Below are 21916 nucleotides of genomic sequence, written 5' to 3'. Positions count from 1 at the left end.
CCACATATTTTTAACCGACTTCCAAATCTCAAAGAAGGAGGTTATCAATTCGGTTGTATGTTTTTTTTTATTTTTTTTTTTATTTTTTTTTATGTTTGTTACTCCATATCTCCGTCATTACTAGATCGATTTTAAAAAAATCTTGTTTTGAATGTATATGCATACAGATTGGTCCCGTTTTTGTCAAAACCCAGTTCTGATGATGGGATCCATGAGGAATCGAGGGAACTCCTCAAATCTTAAAGGCATACATATAGTGATTTTTGGGTTTTTATCAACAAATCAAGCATATACACCCAAAAAAGTGACATTTGATGAAGTGGAACTGCTGATGATGATCAGAACGGAACTCTTTAACGACGCATAGTTCACGGTTGGCGATTTGTCCTCTTCGTTATGTTTGTTAAGCAAGTTAAGTTTTTAAGCCACATTTTTGTCAAGCTCGAGTTCTGATGATGGGATCCATGAGGAATCAAGGGAACTCCTCAAATCTTAAAGGCATGCGTATAGAGATTTTTGTATTTACATCAGAAAATCAAGCATTTTCATTAAAAACTGTTGCATTTGATGAAGTGGAACTGCTGATGATGATCCCACCAAAAACATAAATGTAAAAAAGGAGAGCCAAGTTCAATACAAAAATTATGCTTGGCTGTGGGGCTCGCCGCAAAAAGAATGGAGATCTAAATGAGTGCCACTGCCAAGTTCTATGCAAAATCCAAATATGTATTTATAGGAACAAAATAACATTATAAACAAGTATTAAACTCTATTTCTTTGCTTTATTGGATACCTATAACAATTGCTGTTATTTAAAAAAATGTGAGATCTTAAAGTAGGTTAGATTTGGCTTGGCCAGGTTTTATCAGAATTACAATATATATAAAATGATTGATATAATGAAAACTGGCCAAGTCAAATCTAACCTACTTTAAGATCTCACATTTTTTTAAATAACAGCAATTGTTATAGGTATCCAATAAAGCAAAGAAATAGAGTTTAATACTTGTTTATAATGTTATTTTGTTCCTATAAATACATATTTGGATTTTGCATAGAACTTGGCAGTGGCACTCATTTAGATCTCCATTCTTTTTGCGGCGAGCCCCACAGCCAAGCATAATTTTTGTATTGAACTTGGCTCTCCTTTTTTACATTTATGTTTTTGGTGGGATATCAATACTTTTTGTAAAGAAAACTAGGCAGGTATTGAGATTTAATGTTTTTTCTTGTGTTTCCGCTGTATGGTTTTTACTTCTGTTCTTTGTATAATTATGTGGTACCGCGCGCCGCCGACGACACACCGTTGGCCGGTTGTTTAGAGCGTACCTATTAAAAGTTTTTTGTATGGGGTCACCACTTATTTTTTGACTAAACTTTATTTTAATATAGCAAATATAATAATATATATATTGGGGTAGTTTCAAATATCTGCTTGTAACGGTTCCAACGCTACAATAAAAAAATATTTTTTTGTATGGGGACCCCCCCTATTTTTTAACTTTTTTTATTTTTAGATTTTTTCCTACGCTTACACACAATAACCGAGCTGGATTCCAAATTTCATCCTTCTAGGTCATCTGGAAGTAGGTTAGGTTTAGGTACTTATATCAGTCCCAATAAATAATGTTTTTTTTTGTATGGGGACCCCCCCTATTTTTAAACTTTATTTTATTTTTAGATTTTTTCCTACGGTTACACACAATAACCGAGCTGGATTCCAAATTTCATCCTTCTAGGTCATCTGGAAGTAGGTTAGGTTTAGGTACTTATATGTCAGTCCCAATAAAAAGTGGTTTTTTTGTATGGGGACCCCCCCTATTTTTTAACTTTATTTTATTTTTAGATTTTTTCCTACGGTTACACACAATAACCAAGCTGGATTCCAAATTTCATCCTTCTAGGTCATCTGGAAGTAGGTTAGGTTTAGGTACTATAAGTCATAAGTCAGTCTTAAAATTTACGACTTTTTGACCTTCATACCTTTATAACCGTTTGAGCTAGCTTCATGAAATTTGGGCTTCTAGATATCCTTATGGATATAATTAAACACACGTAGTTTTATGTGTTTACGTCAAAGATGTTGTGAGTTATAGAAGGGTCAAAAGTGGCACCAAGTGGTTCGTGTAATATTACACTCGGCGCTGGCTAGCCAGTTCCTTTGCTTGAACTTGGCTTGACACGCTGCCGCGTGTCTAGATCAGAACAGAACTCTTCAACGACGCATAGTTCACGGTTGGCGATTTGTCCTCGTCGTTATGTTTGTTAAGCAAGTTAAGTTTTTAAGCCACATTTTTGTCAAGCTCGAGTTCTGATGATGGGATCCATGAGGAATCAAGGGAACTCCTCAAATCTTAAAGGCATGCGTATAGAGATTTTTGTATTTACTTCAGTAAATCAAGCATTTTCATTAAAAACTGTAGCATTTGATGAAGTGGAACTGCTGATGATGATCAGAACAGAACTCTGAAACGACGCATAGTTCATGTTTGGCGATTTTTCCTTTTCGTTATGTTCGTTAAGCAAGTAAAGTTTTTAACCCACATTTTTGTCAAGCTCGAGTTCTGATGATGGGATCCATAAGGAATCGAGGGAACTCCTCAAATATTAAAGGCATACGTATAGATTTTTTTGTATTTTCATCATAAAATCAAGCATTTACATTAAAAACTGTCGCATTTGATGAAGTGGAACTGCTGATGATGACCAGAACAATCAATCAATCTCTTCAATGACGCATGGTACACGTTTGGTGATTACGAATTTCGATTTTGACTTGGACTGGGACCCGGACTCGGACTCATACCCGGATCCGGTTCGGACCCGGACCTGGACTCGGATCAGGATTCGGACCCGGACTCGGACCCGGACCTTGACCCAGAAAACCACTATGATACCTTAACTAAATAAACAACTATGATTACCTACCATAAAATTAGTGTAGGTATAAAGTACGATGATGCCAATCTTACTAGCCCCTCCCGCTTAAACCCCCGTACAACGCACGGCATGCGCCATTAAGTGGGTTAGGTTAGGTTTGAACTGCGATCCTCACAGAACCGAACAAGAATTAGGTTAGGTTAGAACTGCGAGCCTTACAGAAACGAAATGCTACTTGAAAAGTGGGTTTGATTAGGTTCGAACTGCGATCCGCACAGAACCGAACTGCTATCTGAGGAGTGGGTTAGGTTAGGCTAGAACTACGACCCTCATGGCTCCTCTTCACGATGGGCCAACGCCGGCCACTCCAAGGGACGCATTTATGCGTTAGAGGGAGCAAGTGATATTGCGATCTCATTCTACCGCATGGCTGCGTCCCTTGGAGTGGCCGGCGTTGGCCCATCCTGTAGAGGAGCCATTATACAGAAGCGAAATGCTAGTAGAAAAGTGGGTGGTTTTACCTCCTTTTCTACATAGTGTACCATCTACAATAATCTTTCATCGGCCCCCATGGAAGTCGGTTTTTTTTTCTTAAAAATTATTTTAGTAGTAAGACTGATTTGATGTTTATCTTGTACCCAGGCGATGCGACGGCTCGGCACGATAGTCTGCCGATTCTTCTTCCTCGATGGGCGCACTAAAGCCATCGACGTGCACCCGGCCGACACCGCAGCGGCGGCGGCCGCTCGGCTCGCCGACAAGCTGGGCCTAGCGCCGCATTCAAGGGCCGGCTGGGCTGTGTACCAACAGCGAGGGAATCGGGAGGAGCATGTGCGCGCCACGCACTATCTATACGACGTCATCGCTGCTTGGGAGATGTGAGTACAAGTGCGATTAATCATATAAAATGCATGCATACACGGTTCATAAGTTCAGATGGACAGCGAAGTTTTAGTAATAGGGTACCGTTTTTACCTTTTGGGTACGGTACCCTAAAACGTATCGTAGCGGTCAGACGCTATCGTTGTCCAATTCGCTATCCAACAAATTCTTTGTTTCGTTGGTCGCGGTCGCGCATTACACAGCTATTATAACGTAATTCAGAGTTTACCCGAATTTGTATGATATAATGTCGATATTGTTTCGTTTCCTAGGCAACAAGGTCCCGGCGGCGGTTCCGCAGACAACCGCTTCGTGTTCAAGCGGCGGCTGTTCCGCGGCGGCCGCGAACTTCCGCACGACCCTGTCGAGGTGGCCCTGCTCTACGCTCAAGCCGTGCACAGTGTCGTCAAGGTAAAGGTTCATTTACAAAGTTCTTTTTGACCAAAATGTACTTGGAATTATAGATTTTTTTCTACTATAATGTGTATAGTTGTGCGCACTATACTCTGTATCTTTAGGTATTTAAATAAAAGTAAACAAATAATTTGTACATTTTCGGGTAGTTATAACATTTGTTGGTTAACCGACTAATAACAATAACAAAATATAAAACTGGCTGGATCTGTCACTGAACGACCTGACTTCAACCTAAATTATGTTTTCGTCTACCTTCAACTGGCTTATTTGATAGATTTTGTTTACTTTTATTTAAATACTTAAATATACATACTATAAATGCCGACCTTCACCCGACCTTTTTATACATATTTTGTGCGATAGATAAGTGCGAGAAATACTTAACTATCATAGGTAATTTCTAGAAAGGCCTTAAATGCTAACAGTCCTTGAAAACATTTGTATGCAGATGGACGAGTTTCCAGTGTCGGAGAAGGTAGCCCTGCAGCTGGCAGGGCTGCAGGCGCAGGTGGCGCTGGGCGAGCCGCCGCCGAGCCCGCCGCCGCCGCACACGCGCGCCTACTACGCGCACCCCGACCAGTTCCTGCCGCAGCGCGTCGCGCGCGCCCGCCCGCAGCACCAGTGGGTGAGTGACACCAAGCCCTAGAAACGTATGCTCCGAGCCAGCGTTCCGCCCCTCAGCGACAGTGGGTGGACAAACCGAGTTATCGCGAAATATAGTACACGTCTTGCGCCATCTAGTACAGTTACCAAAACATCTCTATACTCTTGAACAGTGTCCATAACGTACGCACGCATTAGTACAATGACAAACTGCCATGGGAACGGGTAGACTCAGCGAGCGCAGTTTCGGAGCGATTTCCGCGATGACGCTAACCTAACTTTAAAAAGCCAATTGAAAACGGTTACCACGGATCTTACGGTAGCTGGATGACATGGCTATACCTGGTGGCCCGTGAATTCCGCACGACTTACGAAAAACATGGTTTACCCCCATGGGTGAAGCCGATACCCGTATGAAGTTTAACGATATTCTTAATAAGTTTTTTTTTTCTTTTAACCCAACAGGCCACAATTCTGGCTCAAGCGCACCGGCAGTTCGGCGCCGGGCGCGCGGAGCTGACAGCCAAGGCTCTGTACCTGTCCTGCGTCATGCAGTACCCGCTCTACGGGGTCACACTCTTCCCTGTCACCTACAAAGGATACTGGGCGCACGGTAAATCCTACAACAAAATGATCCCTTCGTGTATAAAAACCCCTAAAAAAATTGCCAGTGTAATGAAAAATTTATGTAAATAAATTTTTCATGTTGTATTTTTTTTATTTTTGGCCCAGTTTTAGTTATAGTGTCCCACTGCTGGGCAAAGGCCTCTCCCCTTGATATGATTCGGTTAAATTATGTTCTAATGTATGGGCAAGAAAAACTAATTATAGCCAGCATTCTATGAATGTAGTATGATATCTTTGGGTATGGTGCTTTTCGCACACTAGCGTCCCTCCCCCTCCCCCTGACGCAACCCCCCCTTTTAGCATGAAATATGTCCCGGTTTACGGTTTTTTTTTATTTTTGTGAAAAGTATTAGAGTTAGGAAATAAGTGTCAAGGTAAGAAATAATCCTTAATAAATTTTAAACAAAAAAGGTTAAATACAACTTTTAAGTAAGACTCACCATATTCATGTATTAACTTGTTGAAATTCATTATAAGTTAGTACGTGATAGTACTGAAAAAAATCTTATACGGAAAATAAGCTTGCAAGGTTATTGTCCTGTATGATTTCTTTTAGTACTATCACGTACTATGTTATATTGATCTTCTGCAAGTTTTTCAACGGTTAAATTTTGTCGAAGTTCATCTAGCCATAACATGAATATGGTGCGTCGTATCAAAAAAATTAATATAACCTTTTTTGTTTAGAATTTAATAGGGAACATTTCTTTCATTGACACTTTTTTCCTATATTATATACTTTCCCCAAAAAACAAAAAAAACTCCCAACCGGGACATATTTATGCTAAAAGGGGGGGGTTGCGTCAGGGGGAGGGGACGGGTCGCTAGCCTGCGTAAAGCACCATACCCAAAGGTATCATACTACATTCATAGAATGCTGGCTATAATTAGTTTTTCAAAAAACACAATTTGACCGAATCAATTTCCACAACTCCCGTTGTAGTGCTTTTTCCGAACAGTTACTGATGAAGGCGTCTAAGTCGTCCCGCCATCTCCGTCTGGGCCTGCCACGTCCGCGCTTCTTTTGCGGCATCCACTTGGTGGCTATACTAGCCCATCTATCCGGATGCATGCGTTTCATTGCATTTAATTGTCTATTAATATTAATATCTACTTACCGGTTGAACTCCCACAGAAACACCACCAAAGAATTCGTTTAAACGCTTTTATAATATTGAACCCTGCATTGTCTAAAATAACCATTTAATAATTAACATATTTACAAGACCATTTAATAACTCAGGTCCTAACGTACTACTCGGAGTGGGCGCCGAAGGCGTCGTGCTAGTCCGTCCGTCGGACAAGGTCGCGCTCGCCGAGTACCCGTACAGCAACATCGCGGCGCTCGTCATGGACCCCGTCGACAACGGGCTCACCATCAGCCTCACGCACCACGGCCAGCACGACGGACACCGGTACCTATAGCTTCTATAGACCGACCGCTTAAATGAGTCCTCGCCTGCGCCGTACGGGGGCGACGTGGTGGGATGACTAAGGGTCGGTTGCACCAAACTGTTCGTGTTCGTAAGAGTTCGCTAAATTTTTATGTATGGAAAGTTTCATAGTAAAGCGCCGGGGCGCGCCGGCTGACGTTGATCAGTCTGTCAAATGTGGTTGGTGCAACTGGCCCTAAGAGTGGCGGGGAAGGTGCGGGGGGCAGGCGTACGTCGCGGCGGTCGGTCTATACATGTTTTCAGGTTTCGTCAGGTGTAGCTCACTCCGCGATTTCGTCGCGTCGCTACAAGTATATACGGCCCACTCAAATTTTGGTGTCTAGCTATAGTAGTTGCCGCACATGCACCACTACGGAACGGACGCCTGCTCGCACTTGCGCCACCTAGCGGTTATATCACTCGTAACAGACGCATTTACTACGAGTGAACTTTCTGTACCTAGCACTAATTTTTGGCACATTGGATGCGATGCAGATTAAATGGTGCCGATGTCGATGATAGCTTTGGCATTCTGAAGTCGATCGTCTTAAAAGTTCAGCGTATAAGGGTTACCACTACTCCACTTGTCCAAGTTCTTTTGCCAATGTGTATTTGCGTCTCACATTTTGCTTAAAAAAATCCTAAGTCGTTCTCAGGAGACGAGTCGAGATTCCTTCTCGCTTCGTTCGTCGTCACACCATTTTACTCGAGATAAAACAATCCTCTCCACTCCGCTCTTTTCAACTCAAATCTTTATACTCATTTATAGAGCTCCGTACAAACCTTTGTTCACGGAGCTCTTATGGGAGGGTGTGTAATGTTTAATATAATTATAAAAAAACTATCATACATTTGTTATAACGCCATTTGATATATTATTGTATGTTATAATGTAATTTTTATCATACGTTTCCTTTAATATATTGTGATTTCATCTAAATTGTCATGATATAATGCCTAATGTGATATAATTTTCAAATATTATAAAGACATGTTTTATAATAACATTTGTTATATTATATTTTTGTATAACGTAATACTTCATACAATTTTATCAAGTATAAATACATGTATTGTATAACCTTTTGTGTCATATTTCATTTACTGATAACGTAAAGTTTTACATACTTTTTATAACTAGTACTTTTTATAACTAGTACGCAAGCCTACTGCTTTTGCTAGCTATTTTAACCTAGGGAGGTCACAGTTCTAACCTAACCTAACCAATTTTTTCACGTTTTTCGTTCTGCGGGGGCCGCAGTTCAAACCTAACCTGAACCACTTTTTTGTTAGAGTATTTTATTCTACGGAGGGTCAAAGTTCTAACCTAACCTAACCCTCCTTTTGTTAGGTAGTTATTCGTTTATACATAAATAGTCGCAGTTCCAACCTAACCTAACCCATTTATGTCATGCAACTATTATGCCATACAAATAATTATGTGATGTCACTTGTTATAACAAATAATACACTTTAGAGTATTTAACCATTATGACAATGTATGTTAGGGGAAGTGTAAATATACCTTATGATCATTATATCAATAATAACATTATGTATACCGTTAATTAGGTATTACGGTAGTATGCCATTTATTACGTTATTCCAAATAATGATATATCAAACTATAATATATGAAAAGTAATTATAACAAATGTAATGCACCCCTTATGGGATCACTTTGGTCTTGCAAATCGGTTAAATGCGTTTTTCTCAAAGACCGTTTGATGTACGAGTAGGTACCTAAAATTTTGAACAGTTATAGCAAGTACTATCACTAATACTGTGTATGGCGGTCAGCAAAATATACACAGCGCGTTTCGATAACTTAGTATAGGTTAGAGCACGCGCTGATTCAGTTGAGATATTGTATGTGTCGTAAAGATAACAGGATGATGAGAATAAATTGGTCTAAGATCACCAGTCAACGGAGTCTTTTACTCACTCTACCCAGTTCCTCTAAACTGTGAATAAGTCAAAACCGCTCATTTTGTTCAGGTGCATAGTCCTGGAGTCGGCGCAGAAGAACGAGGCGGCGTGGCTGATGGCGGCGTACAGCCCGGTGCTGGGCAACGGGCTGGCGGACGAGCCGCCGCGCCGCGCCGCGCCCGCCTCCGAGCGCGCGCGCCTGGCCGCCGCGCTGCGCGCCGCGCGCCGCGCGCTCGTCGACGCCGCCGTGCTGCGCCGCCCCACCGACCTCTCCGCCGGGAACTTCCTGAGAAACACGCTTAGAAGGTCACTCAACAAAACTATTATTCAATTGTTTGCCAACTTGTCATATAAATAGCCAACGGTTATATCAATTTTATGGTCGTGCAAGACAATTTTCGTAGAGTTTCATCTACTCCTCTTCTTCTCCTTCCTCGGGTTATCCCGGTATTTTGCCACGGCTCACATCGGAGCCTGGGGTCAGCTTGACAACTAATCCCATTATTTGACGTATGCACTAGTTTTTACGAAAGCGACTGCTATCCGACCTTCCAACCCAAAGGGGAAACTAGGCCTTATTGGGATTAGCCCGGTTTCCTCACGATGTTTTCCTTCACCGAAAAGCGAGTACAGTCCGGTGCGAGTGTACGAGCTTTCGTAGAGTTTCATCATCGTCATCATATCAGCCAGAGGACGTCCACTGCTGGACATAGGCTTCCCCCAAAGAGTGCCACAATGGCCGGTCTTGCGCCACCCGCATCCAGCGGATTCCCGCGACCTTTACCAGGTCGTCAGTCCACCTTGCGGGGGGTCTACCCACGCTGCGCCTTCCGGCACGTGGTCGCCACTCGAGAACCTTTCCGCCCCAATTGGCCATTGGTTCGTAGAGTTTGTATACAATTTTTCCTACATATCACTATTTTCTTTTCACCAAATGCACCCATATTGTTTGCAGACTGAGCAAGCACCGTCTCGAGCGGGTGCGGCTAGACATGGCCGCGGAGACGCAGGGCGAGTGCTACAAGGGCTTCCCGGCCGGCTACTGGTGCTGGTCGCGCACGCTCCCGCACAGCCTCACCAAGCTCAACGAGGCCGAGGAGGTGGCCGCCATGCAAATATTCAAGGTGACTCACTCACTATTGAGCAAATATATACTAAACAAGGCAGAAGGGGGAGGACCCCCGCTATGAGTCGTTTCTGGTACAAAGGCTATCCATAGCCATCCAGCGCAGCAATGCCGCGAGTATTATGGGCACTTTTGCACCGGATGTTTAGTTAGTAATTTGTGTGTGTTTAGTTTGTAAGTATGACTGACTGTATATATAGCAATTCTATTTTTACTAAACACGCATTGGATGGCTTCTTCCAAACATACCGTAGTCATCCCAATAAATGCACGAGTGACGGACGAAGTTAAGATGATCTATCAAACGAGACGCAAGCGGCTGAACTCCTTGTCGTGCACAAATATTAAGTACGTGTAGTTACGAATGTTGTGTGCTTTATCGGGAAGTACATAGGAAGTGAAATCAGTTTTACACAATGTATTGAATATTTCAGCATTAATGACAAAATCATATTAATTGTTGACAGGATATAATGAGCCACGCAGGCCTGAACACCAATGAGGGTAGCACCACCAACTTGGCCAACAACAACAGCGTGAGCAGCCAGGAGAGCGACAGCGACGACCGCGTGGCGCTAGCCCAGTCGCTGCTGCAGCGCTGCTTGCAGAAGGACACGCTGCTCAGCGAGCTGTATGTGCAGCTCATCAAGCAGGTAGGTTTTATTATGAAAAAATATGTTTCACAGAAGGCAGTGGACATATGCCATCGATTTATCCCAATTTTTCTAGCTTATCCATTTTTTATCACAGTTGTAAAATTTACATTATCCAGACGGCGAATGTGTCGCTAACGCATCATTTACTAATAGCTCTCGCATTACATATATGTATTATTCTATTGCGCTACGAAATACACGCGAGCATATAGTTATCTTATTACAAATGATTAGCGAATAAAATAAGCGGCACATTTGCCAAATTTATACCCAATTCTACAAGTAGTCGTTTGAGTTGAGAGCAGTCGAATATCTAAGACGTAATGTGTTGTACAGACGACGGACCACCCCGAGCCATCGTCGCGCGTGTCGGCGCGGCACTGGGCGCTGCTGTGCGCGGCGGTGGGCGCGGCGCTGCCGCCCACCAAGCCCGTGCGGCGCCTGCTGCTCGCGCACCTGCGCTACCGCGGCACCGCGCTGCACGCCGGCGAGGAGGGCAAGTTCGCCCGCCGCGCCGAGCAGGTACCAACAACACCCACCCACACCACAAATTAAATGATAGTACCAGTGGCGGCGCGTCAAACATATCCATAGACAAGCCGGGGCTAATTTGGCTTAATATTTCCTTTACAACTCTGCTCAAATGTCCAAAAACAGGCAAGCCGGTGGGAATCGGCTTTTATGGACACGCCGTCACTGAATAGTACTAGGTACAGAAGACTCACTCTCTAACAAAACGCGTCTGTTACGATCAGGACAGATATGGCCGCTAGGTGGCGACAGCGCCACGCGCGGCTTAAGGCTAGCCACCAAAATTGGTGTGAAACGGATGTACTTGTAGCTACCTGTTGCAAAGCGACGAAATCGCGGAGTGACCAACACCTGCCCACATTATTACGACGACCCGGCATTAAGCGCCGCTATACGCGGCGGACGGCCATATATATACAGAAAGTGCGACTTTACACGCATGCCTCATCGCGTGGTCGATCGTCATGACAACTGGACAGTGGTGGAACCGGACGTAATATCGCGCCGTCGGGGGCTAGGAGGCCGTTTATCACACTTTATTTATCTACGTTGTTACCGTGTGAATATACGTTACTTGTGGGAACTTGGGAAGACAATTCGCATTCGCTTGTGTTTTATCGCCGCTCGTTTCGAATTACTTACCCCCGTATTCATTAAACTTTACAGCCCTGATGTTTTATCCCTTTTTACAATTACATAAGTCAAAATGACAGATAAAGACAAACGATTATTAGCTAATTGAGGTTTGTAGCGCGTTTATAAATAAGGGGGTTAATCTCCACATCTGTATACCATAACTTTATTATAGGTGGCACTAAGCATAGCGCAAGTGCCTCGTCGTGCCGCCGCTCCCTCCAAGGAAGAGTTACTGTGCGCGGCGGCGCGCAGGCCACTCCACGTGCGAGTACTACTGCTGGACGGGAAGCAGCTGGGGCTCGTGTTCGGGCCGGCCGCCACCGCCGACCACCTCGTGGCGATGCTGCGCGACAAGATCGGCCTCAGCGAAGCCGCTACAGGTTGGTTTAGTTTTACGATTTTCAATCGCAGGAATACTAGGGTTATGTTCCGAATTACGTTCACAGCGCCCATAGAACGCTCACGATCATAGATACTGTGACGCTTACATGGGATATTGTGACGTCATTAGACGGCGCTCACGGTGACGTTTGACAATGATAGGACAGGCGCGAACAAAAATTTCATTTAGCTAACTGATTCGGACCGGCAGCCAACACTGTAAGCGTTGTGAGCGTGATTCGGAACATAGCTTGGAGTGTCCGGGTCGTGCGCCACGCTCTGCAGATGCATTAAATGTCAACGTTTGATTGGCCATCTACCTGTCTCTGTCTGTTATTCATTTGTTTGTTCCTTTTTACAAACTGTTAACTTAGCACGAATATGTATGTACGTTGTATGTGCAGGGTACGCGCTGTACGAGGTGTGCGCGAACTCGACGCCGGCGGGCGCGGGCGAGCGCGCGCTGGGCGGCAGCGAGCGCGTGGGCGACGTGCTGGCGCGCTGGGAGAAGGCCGGCGCCACCGCCGCCGCCTGCAGGTACCTATATACACATCACTTTACACATGTGTCGTTCACGAGTGAGTGATTTAAATGAACTGTATCATTTGACTGAACTCACTCACTCTTCAACTCAGTGGAGATTCAACTCGCTCATTTCGCTCAGTAACTCATCTATCTCAGTGTTCCTTGCTCGCTCTTTCCCACTCATGATTCGAATGAGCCGGCCGAGAGTGACGAGCGAGTGAGACGATGCGAAAAACATGGCGGGATCGTTTCGCGTGATTCGCTATCTTGGTCGCACTTGTGGCATCTGATTGATTGACATCTCTCTCTACTCACTCATTCTAAACATATAATTTGGTAAACAGGCTAGTGTTCAAGAAACGGCTGTTCCTCGGCGAGCGACCGCTTCACACGGCGTGCGCGGCCGAGATGGAGCTGCTCTACTACCAAGTGCTGCACTCTATACGGCACGATCGCCTGCCCATCGAGACCGACGAAGCTGTAAGTGGGGATCGGGGCTTTTTGCGCCATCTTTTATTTTTCTAATCTAGTTATATCATATAATCATTTATAATAAAGTGCAGAATGTTAATGTTGTTGTTGAAATTCGCCTAATTTTGACTTTTATCTTCTTAAATTAGTCATTCTGTCATTATTTCTGAATGCGCTTACAATAGGATTGTCAATTATTCATGGGTAAAAAGCATTTTCGAGTAGTTTTGATCTCACTAGTTACTTTAATTAGGTTGCTTAAGTACTTGTAACACGTAAAATGCGGAGATACTATCATACACCAGTGCCTACCCCGAAAATCGGGATTTTGTTATTTGCCTCTCTACCGCTCTTGCATATTCGAATTATATAGACGCAAATAGTTGACCAAAAAAAGTGGTTAGCGATAGGTCATCTGGTCACAAGTTTAACCTAATGCAGGCTGTGCACTCGTTGAGAGACCCCGAGACAGGCAGGTAAGTGTGTGTGTACATATATACTGCTCCCTTCTCGACTCGCGCTTCTCCGATTGGATCGGAGCGGTGCCGAGAGTCTCAGCGACAGGCTATCGATGCGTGTGTACATCCTGCATAATAACGCCCCTCTTGTATAGGTGATGGTAGCGGCCCTCCACGCGCAAGTGGTAGGCGGCGAGTGCGCGGGGGGTGGAGAAGAATGCGCGGCGGCGGCGGCGGCAGTATTACCTGCAAGGATCGCGCTGCCCGCGCCGGCCGTGCGCCTGCACCACCTGGCGCTGCGCGGCACGCCGCCGCACGCCGCCATGCAGCGCGCGCTCACGCTCGCCAGCTCCTGGCCGCTCACCAGGGCCACCATTTTTGACGTCATGGTGAGTAGTATTTTATATGTTCAGACTTCGCTATTCCGCTGATGTGACGACAGTACCATTGTCCAAGCTGATAACTGACAGTTCGTAAACCTTATTACTAAAGGCATAAGGTCTACCGATAGTCAGTTAATTAAGTGTTGCTGTTTGTATAGCACTATAGGTCAATGTTAACTTCTGGAGCGATACGCCGCTATATTTAGACTTCCTTGTTTCCTGTTGCTATATTAAACTCTAGAATATACTGAACTGACGTATAACGGGGTTCGGAAGCTTGGCATTGAGAGTTAGGGCTCGTTCAGCACTTACGTGGACTGACAAGGAGCTGAATCTTTGTACCTTTTTTTTTTCAACACATCGGTGACAAACGAGGATACGGCCCGCCTGATGGTAAGCAATCACCGTAGCCTATGGACGCCTGTAACTCGAGAGGTGTTACATGCCCGTTGCCAACCTTGACGATGGTTTCGTGACAGAACAGAAAATTTACCTACAGTACCTGTTTCCTGGTGAATGCATTCAGTGCGGTCTTCAATCCATTCTTTGCAACGTTATTAGTTGGGAGTCGGTATCCTTCGCAGATGAAGTGATTTCGTCAAATTTCCTTACGATCGAATACTATGTATAAAAATTTGTCTAATTTAAATTTTCAGTTCCTATATTAATTCATCTTCGATTTCTGTCTTCCCACAAAAACGAATTAAATCTTGACTGGATATGAATAGGTATATATTTCCAGCAATCGTTCACATCGAACTGGCCGCGCGCGCTGTGGCTGGCGGTGGACGCGCGCGGGCTGACGCTGCTGCGGCGCGGCTCGCGCGCGGCGCTGGTGTCGCACGACCACGACCAGCTGCTAGCCGTGTCGCCCGCGCCGCGCGCGCTGCTGCTCGTCACGCGCGCCGAGCGCAAGCACGCCAAGCTGGTGCTCTCCACCGACCAGGTACGTTCGGTGTGATGCACCTTAACACGTTTTAAGCCGAGTGGGGCGCGTGCGTCTGGTCAGCAAAAGATGCAAAACGTCAATCATTTACAATAAAATTACTTTTAGTGTGCTTTTCGCGTCCATCGCGACCGGGTGCATTCGAAACTAAAATTTTTACTAAGGTTATAACATTTTAGACTTAACTTATTTAACAATTTAAACGCAACCCACATAGGTGCCTATTTTATATTGATCCACTCCACCATTACGCTTCATACAGACAGACATACGCTACTGCTTCATACAGGCTTACTAATTTAACGATGTTCGTGTGAATAGATTGTTCATTTATTTTAGATTGACACATTTTTCATTAAAACATGACCTTTTAAATGTAAATGACGCACTAATGTATGAAAGTAATTTCCCTTCTCATAGAAGTCACAATTTATGAGTACGAGGCTGAATTCCAAGTAAAAATTAATTTTCTTCTTGTATTCTATAACATAAAGTAACCATTATTGCATAATTATACCAATACCAAAGACATATGTAACTTCGTATGATGAATAAAGTCTAAGGAAAAAAGCGGCCAAGTGCGAGTCGGACTCGCCCATGAAGGGTTCCGTAACAGCAAGTAACATAATAAACTTGGGGTTTACGGTTTATGACGTATTAAAAAAAAACTACTTACCAAATCTTGTTCAAACCAATTTTCGGTGGAAGTTTGCATGGTAATGTACATCATATATTTTTTTTAGGTTTATCATTATCTTATTTTAGAAGTTACAGGGGGGGGGGACACACATTTTACCACTTTGGAAGTGTCTCTCGCGCAAACTATTCAGTTTAGAAGAAAATGATATTAGAAACCTCAATATCATTTTTGAAGACCTATCCAAAGATACCCCTGGGTTTGATGAAAAAAAAATTTTTGGGTTTCAGTTCTATGTATGGGGAACCCTAAAAATTTATTGCTTTTTTTCTATTTTTGTATGAAAATCTTAATGCGGTTCACAGAATACATCTACTCACCAAGTTTCAACAGTATAGTGCTTATACTTACGGAAAAAAGTGGCTGTGACATACGGACGGACAGACAGACAAACAGACAGACATGACGAATCTATAAGGGTTCCGTTTTTTTGCCATTTGGCTACGGAACCCTAAAAAACGTGCCTCGGAAATCAAGAAATAGTCAATCTCGCATAGATGGCGCACACACCTTTGGCCTATGCTGGGCTAGATGGCGTGACGACACCGTTTCATATCCGTGTCGATAGATGGCAGTAAATTTACAGTGACTACAAAATTTACTATGACAGGACCCCTCTACACTATCTATTCTCTTTGCCAATACCAATACTTACCTAGTCGATAGAAATACTGTACGTGTATTTTCCCTCCAGGCGTACCAGATAGCCACGCTGATAAAGGACTACATCGAAGCGGTGCGCGGGCCCGTGTCGCCCGCCGTGGCGCCGCCCGCCGACCCGTGCGGCGCCGCGCCCGCGCGAGCGCCTCCCGCCTCGTGACACCCGGCCACATAGTGCCAGTGCTTCCACGTCCGGCAGTGAACGATCAGGAGACAGCACGACACATTCGCTGACCGAAACTAAACCTTACATCGTTGAGGTAAGGTTTACTGGCGATCAGCTATGTGCCGACGGTTGAGAAGCGGCGACTTTGCTGACCGATTGTGGACCTTATCCTGCTGCGATAAGGTTTTCGAACGGTCAGCTAGTGTCGACGCCGGTACGGGCGGGTTGCGGTTTGGCTGACCGTACATACAGTACTACCTCTTTTATAACTACATACTATTACGTTCCTTGGTCTTCTTGATGGACCTTCGGCTAGGAATTGACTGAACGAGGGTCTATACTTCGTTTTTTTTAGCATTAGAAATTAGTTAAACAATCTTGACGTGTCTTTTAATTGAAAAACACATTTTAAAAATAAGTTTCGGAAAATATGTAACAATTATGAATCTAATACGATCATTTATATTCTTCTGCTTTCATAAGTAATAGTTATTGATTTTTAAAAAGCATTTTTCAATTAAAAGACATGCCAAGATCGGTTACCTTCTTTGAAGTTCTTTCTAATGCTAAAAAAAACGAACTATAGATAGAGACCTAAAATGGCACATAATTTCCTAACAATTAGTGCCCATTTTAATAAATAAAACATTGGCGTATGATGGATATCATGTGTAATTTTAAGGGTCTTCGAGAGACTAATAAGACCGAGGAATATTCTCGATGTAATTTATATCTGTGGCTCTGCTGGGCACGATCTTTTAAAAGACGGTGAAGATAATTTTGTTTTAGAAAGGTAAATTATGAGCTTCCGATTTGCGTCATAATGTCTTCCGTTAGTTACCGCCTTACTAGAATATCGATTATACATTCGGCAGCCAAACTTTACAAACCCCAACTTAGCACTCGATTTTATGTAGAGTAGCTAAGTTGGTAACTACTCCTCGTTTAATGGTCGTTAGTTAATATGAAAGATTAGACCAGACTAGGAGTGGTTTCGCTCGTCAGGTCCGGAAATGTTAAGCCAAGACGGAGAAGTAAATGTTGAACTCACACCTGATTGATAAAGAAAATTAAACCTTATCGCTATAACAGAGGGTTTAAATTACGACTAGTATGATGCTGAAAAGGTTTACTAGGCTGGCATAATGCAAAGCTTTATTTTTAATATTTATCTAAAAGCATATCAGCGAGACAGTGTAAAATCCGCATTTACTTCAGATCACAGCAGGCAGGTACAGTGGTGTTCGGTTTCGAGTGTCAGGATGGACGATTTCAGTTACCAGAAGACGGGGAAGCAAACAAAATTAATCATAGTATACAGTAATCTAAAACGGTACATAACTGTAAATTTACCCCCATTCACATTGAGCCTCTAGCCGCCCATATGTCAAACCATGCCAAGCAAAATGAAATTTTGAGTTTGTCAACACAAAGTTCACATTAGAATGGAACAGGAAACCTTTTTATAGGTCTTTGGGCGGCTAGAGGTTAAGATGATATTAACTAATATAGGATTCAGTGACAAAGAGTGCGGGTAAATTAACAGATATTACAGATCTTAGAGTAAATAACTCAGACAAATCAATCCGCTAAATAATAATAGAAGTAATATTCCACGTTTATCCATTACCTAACATAAAACTGCCAGTATTAGTGCTGTTAAAATTGAAGGTGTTACTAATTAATGTTGCAGTTTAGACTTATTGAGTGTTAAAAATTATATTCAAAAGTTAATAGATAGCGTAAAGTTAATCTAATCTATCCCTTCTCTGTGGTTAACTGTAAGCAGCTCGACATTTTACCCTTTAGCTAAGGTACTTATATTGTGCATTTTGTGACCTAGTAAAATATACATTTAAATGAATTAAATTACTCATTGATATAGTTGCTCACGTAACGATAACGGCGCTACGATTTTACTCAATTTTCTAATCGTTATGCGCCTCTCAATAGTATATAAGATTAGATGTTATGTGGCCACGAAATGTACTCCATAAGTAAATGTATTCACCGACATTGGTTAGCAATATAACAAGCAAATAGGTGTTATTAACTTAAAATTCCAAATGGAATGAAATATAGCTAAATATTTACCCATTAGCTTAATTTCTAGCTAATCAATGGTGTTTTAAATAAACGTAACATCATCTAAGATAAGTAAATGTTGATGCTAGCTAGTGTAACCTTCCTAATGTAATCCAGCCCACAGAATCCTCCCATATGAAATATCGAAATGTATTTTTAAAATATAAAATAAGGTAGTTTCTCACCTCATATCATCACTCGTAATATGATTGCATACTTCTTTAGAACGACCTAGGTAGTTATAGTAGGTACTAGGTATCCTCTAGCTCTCCACGTATAAAAACTTTCCAAGACAAATGTAATTTTGATTTGTCGAAATGAAGTTTAATATTAAAATGGCCTTTTTATAGGCCTCTGGGCGGCTAGAGGATCACATTAATTTCTGATGTCTACGAACGCCTAACATTCTTCTTCACTTGATAATGATAACTGAAATCTTTTCAATTTCTGCATTTCAAAATCTAAGTTGAATATAACTTATATATTCGTGCGGCGGTATGATCAACTCTCGCCCACAATTGATTCAGCCCATTGTGGCCACAATGCCCAAGTTAGAAATTCAATACGACTTTCCGCCACATAGTAGTGGCTCCATTATCACGAAAAGGATTTATAAAATCTACCTTTCTCAATAATTATAAAGTATTATTCAGTGTGCGCATAGATCGCTTTTCGTATGGATCCAATTTTTCGTTGTAATAATTTGCGGCCCGACTATTGATAGCGTTAAAATTTCTTGACTTTGATTTACAATGTAAAAATTGGGTATAATATACATTTGCATAAATCTCTTGATATCTTGTGTTGTGCCTTGAACAAGCAAGAATAATGGTGCTAATATCGACCTAGATGACTTGACATCTAAGGTATGTCAGTAGCCATTATTCTTAGCGTCTTATATTCAGTGAGCGACTTGTGCAAATTTATTGTGACTGCGAGATAATTACTTATTGTTTACAAATTATATAGCATCATCTATTATATACTATACTAATATGCACAATGTTATAAATCAATATTTTATGGTTATACATAATATAGATCTAATTATGCATTTCATGCTAATGAACTTAGGGTAACAAACTAGCTTAAGGCCCTATACTCCCTTTTAATTGAGTCCTACATATAGAGGTTAATTCTCAACAATGTGACTCAATGCTTGCACCTATGTTGACTGTTTATCAGTTTTCCGCTGGTTTGCTAACTTGTGTTTCTGATCTCATAATGAGTATTATTTATTTAGAGGCCATATTGCGTTGTAATTAATAGTTATTTTTTTAAATTTATTTATTGCGATTAATGTACATATTTGCAAGAAACAAGTAAACCAAAGATTTTGAATCATCCCTTTGGATATTTTTATTTTTGACAAATTTAACTACTTTTTATAATTTAATATTAACATTTTGTATATAAAATTATCATTAGAATGATAATCTTTATGACGTAAAGTTCTCTTTACATTATAGGAGATATTTAAAGCACTAGGGCTAATGCAACATTTGGCATTCAACAAAATATAGTTAGCTTCAGCTTGTAATATTCACTACAATTGTTTCTGCATGCATCAGTTTCATGCTTTGCATTTATTGGATTAGGGTACTACATTGTAATATTCAGTGCTGTTAGTGATGACAATATTTTGTAACAGACTTGTTTCTTTATAGGTTTAAGATTCTAAGTATAGAACTATTTGACCCATAGGTTTTGCGTGACTACCGCACTGTACTGCCCGAATAGACTGAAATGTCCAAATATTTCCTTTTTTGATATTTGATAAATTGTTTTGTTACATTTATGTATGGTATTTTACCCCATGATTTGAATGCCAAATAAATAATAATTGATACTTGTTGAGTTTTATTTCAAAATTCATAATAATTAAAATAGTTAATCTTCACTGTGTTACTAATCCTAAATAGTCATCCATCAATGTTCCAATAGCAAACTGAAACAAAGTAAAATATTATTTAACAATACATTATTTTAACAAAGGCTTATTGGTTGCAGAAGAGGTGTTAAGTAAGAAAAAAATCATGCCACTGCATTTGACCACCAATATAGAAAGTGCTGTATCTATGTATTATCTAAAAAGGAGACCTGAATTTCTGTATTGCAATGTTTCATTATGCTCATTTTAAAAATCTATAAAAATATTATTGTCTATTAGATAAATGTTCATTTCAATTTGATTGAAATTGGGCATATAAAAGTAAAATTGTGAACTTGAAAGATACTTACAATACCAGTGGCATCAACCCTGGTGCCCACAATCTTCAGTCTAATGACATCTTCCTCCTGAATCACATTGTCTTCCTGCTTGCTCTTATAACAGGGGGGGTTCACATTTGGGCAGAACTCCATATCTGCTGGAATGGACTGCAAAAGCCAAAATATAAATAAGTAGGTACTCAGTTTTCATATGCATATTGGGCATTAAAATGAGCTTTCAAAAAACTTACATGATGAGATATAAAACAACTAAGGGGTCCGATTTGAGCAAACATTCCAACCTGGAAACAAAATGACCATTTATTTGACAGGGTAATAAATTAGGATATTATAAGCTGAGTCTGTAACACAACAATAAGTTAATTACCTTGTTAACTTGTGTGACAATAGCATCAAGCACTTCACCCTTGAATGGCCGGAAAACTATGGCCTTATATTTGATTGGATATACTACAAAGCCTTGCCCTGGCTGTATGAGGCCTGCGCCTATATTATCTATTGTGGTGACAGCTATCACAAAACCGTACCTGTAATAAACAGATCAGTCAAGATTCAAGAGTAACCCAAAATATAACCTAAACCGTCCTATCGAAATTTACTTACTTTCCCGTGCATGTTCCCTCTACTTCAGTGTATAGTTTTTGTTTTACAGTATCCAACAATTGTGGTCCAAAATACCGCGGATGAAGCAATATTTCATGTTCCAAGGATATCTGTAAAATAATTTAAAATGTAACAATAAAGGGTCACCGTTATAACTTCTGATAATATATGTAAATATTCACTATACTCACGTGATAAAACATTGTACTTATAAATATTTTATCTTAGTAAAAAAACATTATTTCTTATCGTAAATCTCCAAAAACTCAGTAAATACCGCGTAGCGTCCGCGTCCGAGCGATGAGAGCGGCGAACCATTGACAGTGACGTTTTGCTCGTGAATGTTGCCATACCTTGCTAAAGGCTGGCGTCCACTAGACTCGCCGAGTCGAGTCGAAACGCGTAGAGTCTGTGCGGAAAGAGAAGAGTCGTGGGATTTGAGGGCGCGCCAGTGCTATTTTATTGTTTTTGCTATGCTGACAACACTGGTCACGTGATTATAGTACGACACTAAAGGTCATGATACTTGAATCCCTTTTGTCCCAGTTTTTTACCACGGCTTACTAAACGGAGCCTAGTGGTGGTGTCG

At 41.7% G+C, this 21916-nt stretch overlaps 2 protein-coding genes across 3 annotated transcripts in view; one reads left to right on the top strand and one right to left on the bottom strand.

Annotated features, from left to right (window-relative positions):
* Window positions 1–20341, top strand: part of LOC134673530 (myosin-I heavy chain) — a 130667-nt gene extending 110326 nt beyond the window's left edge. Inside the window, exons 26-40 of the mRNA XM_063531530.1 lie at window positions 3523–3758; window positions 4035–4173; window positions 4628–4804; window positions 5248–5395; window positions 6653–6824; window positions 8841–9077; window positions 9727–9895; window positions 10365–10550; window positions 10890–11075; window positions 11893–12100; window positions 12506–12638; window positions 12971–13106; window positions 13711–13944; window positions 14681–14884; window positions 16276–20341. Coding sequence (XP_063387600.1) covers window positions 3523–3758; window positions 4035–4173; window positions 4628–4804; window positions 5248–5395; window positions 6653–6824; window positions 8841–9077; window positions 9727–9895; window positions 10365–10550; window positions 10890–11075; window positions 11893–12100; window positions 12506–12638; window positions 12971–13106; window positions 13711–13944; window positions 14681–14884; window positions 16276–16401 — 2691 coding nt within the window. The 3' untranslated portion in view covers window positions 16402–20341. The remainder of the gene's footprint in view (window positions 1–3522; window positions 3759–4034; window positions 4174–4627; window positions 4805–5247; window positions 5396–6652; window positions 6825–8840; window positions 9078–9726; window positions 9896–10364; window positions 10551–10889; window positions 11076–11892; window positions 12101–12505; window positions 12639–12970; window positions 13107–13710; window positions 13945–14680; window positions 14885–16275) is intronic.
* On the bottom strand, window positions 999–21656 carry LOC134673529 (DNA-directed RNA polymerase II subunit RPB7). Of its 2 annotated transcripts, XM_063531529.1 has the most exons (7): window positions 21519–21656; window positions 21328–21437; window positions 21092–21251; window positions 20955–21005; window positions 20734–20871; window positions 20349–20440; window positions 999–1013 (listed from the first exon to the last, which is right to left on the bottom strand). In XM_063531529.1, exons 1-6 carry the CDS (start codon window positions 21528–21530, stop codon window positions 20390–20392), a joined length of 522 nt encoding a protein of 173 aa, XP_063387599.1. In that variant the 5' UTR covers window positions 21531–21656; the 3' UTR covers window positions 999–1013; window positions 20349–20389. The 2 variants fall into 2 exon arrangements, with proteins under 2 accessions (XP_063387599.1, XP_063387598.1); XM_063531528.1 differs by lacking the exon at window positions 999–1013 and having other exon boundaries at window positions 20346–20440.
* Between the last annotated feature and the right edge of the window lie 260 nt (window positions 21657–21916).

The sequence above is a fragment of the Cydia fagiglandana genome, chromosome 18 (assembly GCF_963556715.1).
Source record: "Cydia fagiglandana chromosome 18, ilCydFagi1.1, whole genome shotgun sequence".
NCBI classification, from domain to species: Eukaryota; Metazoa; Arthropoda; class Insecta; order Lepidoptera; family Tortricidae; genus Cydia; species Cydia fagiglandana.
The sequence above is the reverse complement of the archived record's forward strand: the minus strand, read 5'-3'. Positions and strand labels throughout refer to the sequence as shown.

What these genes read in the sequence shown, in the direction of transcription:
- LOC134673529 (XM_063531529.1), bottom strand. An exon ending in GAGGGAACATGCACGGGAAA is followed by an intron (nt 21,252 to 21,327) that starts GTAAGTAAATTT and finishes TGTTTATTACAG; the next exon opens with GTACGGTTTTGTGATAGCTG. An exon ending in GGGTTGATGCCACTGGTATT is followed by an intron (nt 20,441 to 20,733) that starts GTAAGTATCTTT and finishes ACTTTGTTTCAG; the next exon opens with TTTGCTATTGGAACATTGAT.